The 4238-nt window shown below is 46.5% G+C and overlaps 1 protein-coding gene across 1 annotated transcript; it reads left to right on the top strand.

Annotated features, from left to right (window-relative positions):
- Positions 1 to 250: 250 nt before the first annotated feature.
- On the top strand, positions 251 to 3293 carry SAT1 (spermidine/spermine N1-acetyltransferase 1). The gene is made up of 6 exons (XM_081793980.1): positions 251 to 508; positions 739 to 790; positions 885 to 968; positions 2407 to 2508; positions 2602 to 2642; positions 2768 to 3293. Exons 1-6 carry the CDS (start codon positions 443 to 445, stop codon positions 2936 to 2938), a joined length of 516 nt encoding a protein of 171 aa, XP_081650106.1. The 5' UTR covers positions 251 to 442; the 3' UTR covers positions 2939 to 3293.
- The last annotated feature ends 945 nt before the right edge of the window (positions 3294 to 4238 follow it).

Genomic DNA, 4238 nt, shown 5'->3' with positions numbered 1-4238 from the left:
GCGCCCGCGCCCGCGCCCGCGCCCGCGCCCGCGCCCGCGCCCGCGCCCGCGCCCGCGCCCGCGCCCGCGCCCGCGCCCGCGCCCGCGCCCGCGCCCGCGCCTGCCGGATTCACACGGAGGCCCGGAAGAGAGGGCGGTGTCCGGAAGGGAGGGCGGTGTCCGGAAGAGGGGGGCGGTCGGAGCCTCATTGGACGAGGGGCCTCCGCCTCACGGCCGGAGGCGGGGCTTCTCCGCGCTAAAAAGCGGAGCGCAGCGGACACTCGAGTGTGCAGCGCTAGTCGCAGTCGGGGGAGCTTTTCCGTCGCTTGCAAAGGTTCGCCGGGTCATGGTGCCAGCCTGACTGAGAAAAGGACGCTCCCGGGAGACGAATGAGGAACCACCTCCTCCTGCTGTTCAAGTACAGGGGCCTGGTCCGCAAAGGGAAGAAAAGCAAAAGACGAAAATGGCTAAATTCGTGATCCGCCCGGCCACCGCCGCCGACTGCAGTGACATCCTGCGTCTAATCAAGGTAGCGGGAGGCCCCGGCCCCTCCTGGGGCGGGAGGTGGGGAGCGGCTCAGGCAGGTCCCCCTTTGTCCGCCAGCCACTTCCAGCCTTGGCCCGGCCGCTCCGGGCAGGATTCTGGGAGTGAATCTCCACCCCGCCCCGCCCACCCTGTTCCCTCTGAGCTGGTTAGGCCGGGGCCTCACTTAAAGTTTTCTTCTTCTCTTCTCCCTTTCTCCTATGTGCATCGCCCCAGGAACTGGCCAAATACGAATATATGGAAGAGCAAGTAATGTTAACTGAAAAAGGTAACGCAACTGTGGCAGGGCGGGGGAAGGGCGTCCGGTGCTTGTCATCTTCACCAAGGCCATCACTGTCTGTCCCTGCTGCCCCTTCTTGCAGATCTACTAGAGGATGGTTTCGGAGAGCACCCTTTCTACCACTGCCTGGTTGCAGAAGTGCCCAAGGAGCACCGGTCTCCGGAAGGTAACCACCCTTCCCTTCCAGAAGCCAAACACCGAGTGTTGTATAAAAACATAATGTCTGTTGTGTAGAACCACTGACAACACAGGCCAAAGATACTTACTGAGCAATTGGCCAGAAATAATAGCGAGTGTCCAAACTACTGAGAAAAAAAAGTAGATGTGCTGCACATAATAGGGCAGGTTGAAAGAGCTGTTTAAGTAAGTATCAGTGCTGTGGAGACCCTGAAGAGTTTGAGCTGTTTAAGTAAGTATCAGAGTGCTGTGGAGACCCGGAAGAGTTAGGTATAATGTCGTTTGTTGTAATTCAGTTTCATAAATGGTTCTTGTTTGACCCTAACGTAACCTTTTTTTGTAATTGTGTTAAATCACATTTTTTTCTTTAATTTGTCCCAATCTTCAGGTTACAGTCTCTAGCTTCGCCATGTACATGGCCCTTCCGTGTACATGGATGGGCGGGGAGGTAACTAAAAGATCCTTTACACAATAAAGTAGATGATCATGATAAATGAGGTAAGGTCCTATTATCACACACTTAAAACACGGTAGATCAGAAACTCCAGTGTACTCGCTTCCTGTGTTTGCTCAGGACTATAAAACGGCTAGAAAGTTTAATTTGAAACCTTTGCCTCCATTTGAAATTACAGACACCCTATAAGAGGGAGTCAGATTGTTTTGTTTTGTTTTGTTTTGTTTGCTGGTCCCTGTTGACTGGTCAGAAGACAGAGCTAAAAAGGGAAGTTGTTTGGGTGGGTGCTTCGTTTTTTTCTGAAGTCTCTTCCCCAAGCTAGAAGAAACAAACGGAAAACATACGGGATGAGGTACTTTTCAGAGGTATGTGGATGTTACATAATACCTGTTTCTGGGTACCTCTGCTTCTTCTGGCTTAAAACTGGGGAGAGCAAATTGAAGATGTGCGAATTGGAAGGCAAGTTCTGAAATTAAACGTTACGCTTTTGGCCTGATGTCCTGACCTTAAGGAAGCAGAGTTTCTAAACTACAAATATTTATTATTCTGAACTGCCGTGTAAACCTGACTTATTCCCAAGTCAACATACCAATATATCGATAGGATGTGAATAATGTGTGTGTTTAGTTTTAAGACTATAGCAGTGTTGCTCTGGCACGTAATGAAAGCATTCTCACTTCCTGAGTGTGAGATCCAGCAGATTGCAGAGTGGCCAGTCCACGATTTTAGCCTCGCTTCAGCTAGCTCTAATGTGTGCTTTTTGCAAATACATGTTCTCAGAACAGTGAGATCATCCAACAGTGGCCTGGACTGCACTAGCATAAAAATCAGGAAACAGTCCAGTTCAGTGGCTACTTATTTCTATAATACATGCATGTATATTTTTAAAAACCTATGATAGGCTTCTGATTTTGCAGCTACAGCTTTTATGGGTTGCTTTTTGTCCACATCTCATGTGATCCTCTTATTACAGGACACAGTGTTGTTGGTTTCGCCATGTACTACTTTACCTATGACCCGTGGATTGGCAAACTGTTGTATCTTGAGGACTTCTTCGTAATGAGTGACTATAGAGGTATGGCTCGGTTAAGAGGGGGGCGCTCTAAAGAGAAATCAGGGCTTCAAGTCCTAAAGATGACTTTGTAAACGGTACTTCTCTTTCTTTTAGGCTTTGGCATAGGATCAGAAATTCTGAAGAACCTAAGCCAGGTATGTGTTGGTTTTGGTTTCTGAATCCGTAAGGGTTACTGAATTATTTTAATGACTGATTCCGATTCGGGTCTTGGCAAGCAGGTGAAATGTCACTGAGTTTGTTTTGCTGTCTCTTGTAACAGGTTGCCATGAAATGTCGCTGCAGCAGCATGCACTTCTTGGTAGCCGAATGGAATGAACCATCTATCAACTTCTACAAAAGAAGAGGTGCTTCTGATCTGTCCAGCGAAGAGGGATGGAGACTCTTCAAGATCGACAAGGAGTATTTGCTAAAGATGGCAGCAGAGGAGTAAGGAGTGCTGGTGCAGAAAAATGACAGCTTCCATTCTATTTTAGATTAAATTCTCAACTGATCTTGCTTTCTATCCTGTTTGTAGTCGAATAATAGAATGAACACCCATTCCAAAGCTTTATTACCAGTGGCGTTGTTGCATGTTTGAAATGCGGTCTGTTTAAGATGGCAGTCTTGTATGCAGTTTGGAGTCAGATTTCTCCTTGAACATCTTTCGATAAACAGCAAGGTGGTGTGATCTTAATGTATATGAAAAAAACTTCATTCTTGTGAGTCATTTAAATGTGTACAATGTACACACTGGTACTTAGAGTTTCTGTTTTGATTCTTTTATAATAAACTACCCTTTGATTTAATCGGTATAAGCATTTTTACGAATCTTTCTCTTGACGTTTTTCTTGCTGTTGAATGCAAAATAAAAATGGCTAAGAAACCTAACTTTACAGTTGTTTAAAAACAGTTTTTAACCCAATTTAAAATGGTCACAAGCTGTTCTCAGAGTCTGGAAGGAAGCCAGTTGAATTTCATGGTTTTATAGGCAGCAGCATGTAAAATGACTTTACACTGGTAACACTACACTTGACCTGACAGATTTTTCAAGAGCTGAGAAACCAGGTTAGAAAGCGAGCCCACAACAAGCAAGCCCTTTTGTTACCCAAATAAAAGGTGGAAGCCCTTTTGTTACCCAAATAAAAGGTGGAGATGGGACTGGGAGCGTAGGGGGACACGTGCACATTGCCCGCAGCAACCTCCTCCCACACAAAATGCTACTCTGAGGGGAAAAGGGATCACTTTGCTAATCAGGAGGGAACCAACAATTTTACAGGGACTGCAAACAAAAAGGCTGGAGGTGGATGCAGGTACCAACCAGGGAAATTATCTGGAGGGCCAGTCTATGATACTGTGGGAACAAAGGGCTTTTTTGTGGACAATTTGCTTAAAACCACAGGTGGTGGTTGGGGGGGGGGGGTAAACAAAAGCTTTCTCCAGGAATGAAAATGAAACTACCAAGAGCCATGAGGAAGAGACAATCTTAGATAAATATTACCCCCTTTTATTACTCCTTACATGGAGCTAAACTAAACCCAGCAAGTCCCCTAATAATGGAGATGGTAGTTGATAAGAACCACTGTGCTGATTTCCAAGATGAACATTTTCCAAGTCCTCAGATAAACCTGAAAAACAATGCTCTGTATCTTCTTTCTGGGTGCTCCAGGAAAGAAATCCCGGGCTACTCAGTCAAAGGGGGGTTTTGCCCTGCACCCCGTTTTAAGTCTGTTCTGGCTTCTAAATTAAAAGGC

This window comes from Panthera onca, chromosome X, assembly GCF_046562875.1.
Source record: "Panthera onca isolate mPanOnc1 chromosome X, mPanOnc1 haplotype 2, whole genome shotgun sequence".
NCBI lineage: Eukaryota > Metazoa > Chordata > Mammalia > Carnivora > Felidae > Panthera > Panthera onca.
Note: the sequence above shows the minus strand (reverse complement) of the source record. Positions and strands in the feature narration are given on the sequence as shown.

Excerpts from the sequence above, each read along its gene's own strand:
- SAT1 (XM_081793980.1), top strand. The coding sequence starts at position 443 with ATGGCTAAATTCGTGATCCGCCCGGCCACCGCCGCCGACTGCAGTGAC. Across the intron at positions 791-884 it reads AGTAATGTTAACTGAAAAAG|ATCTACTAGAGGATGGTTTC; the intron begins GTAACGCAACTG and ends CCCTTCTTGCAG. Across the intron at positions 2,509-2,601 it reads CGTAATGAGTGACTATAGAG|GCTTTGGCATAGGATCAGAA; the intron begins GTATGGCTCGGT and ends TCTTTCTTTTAG.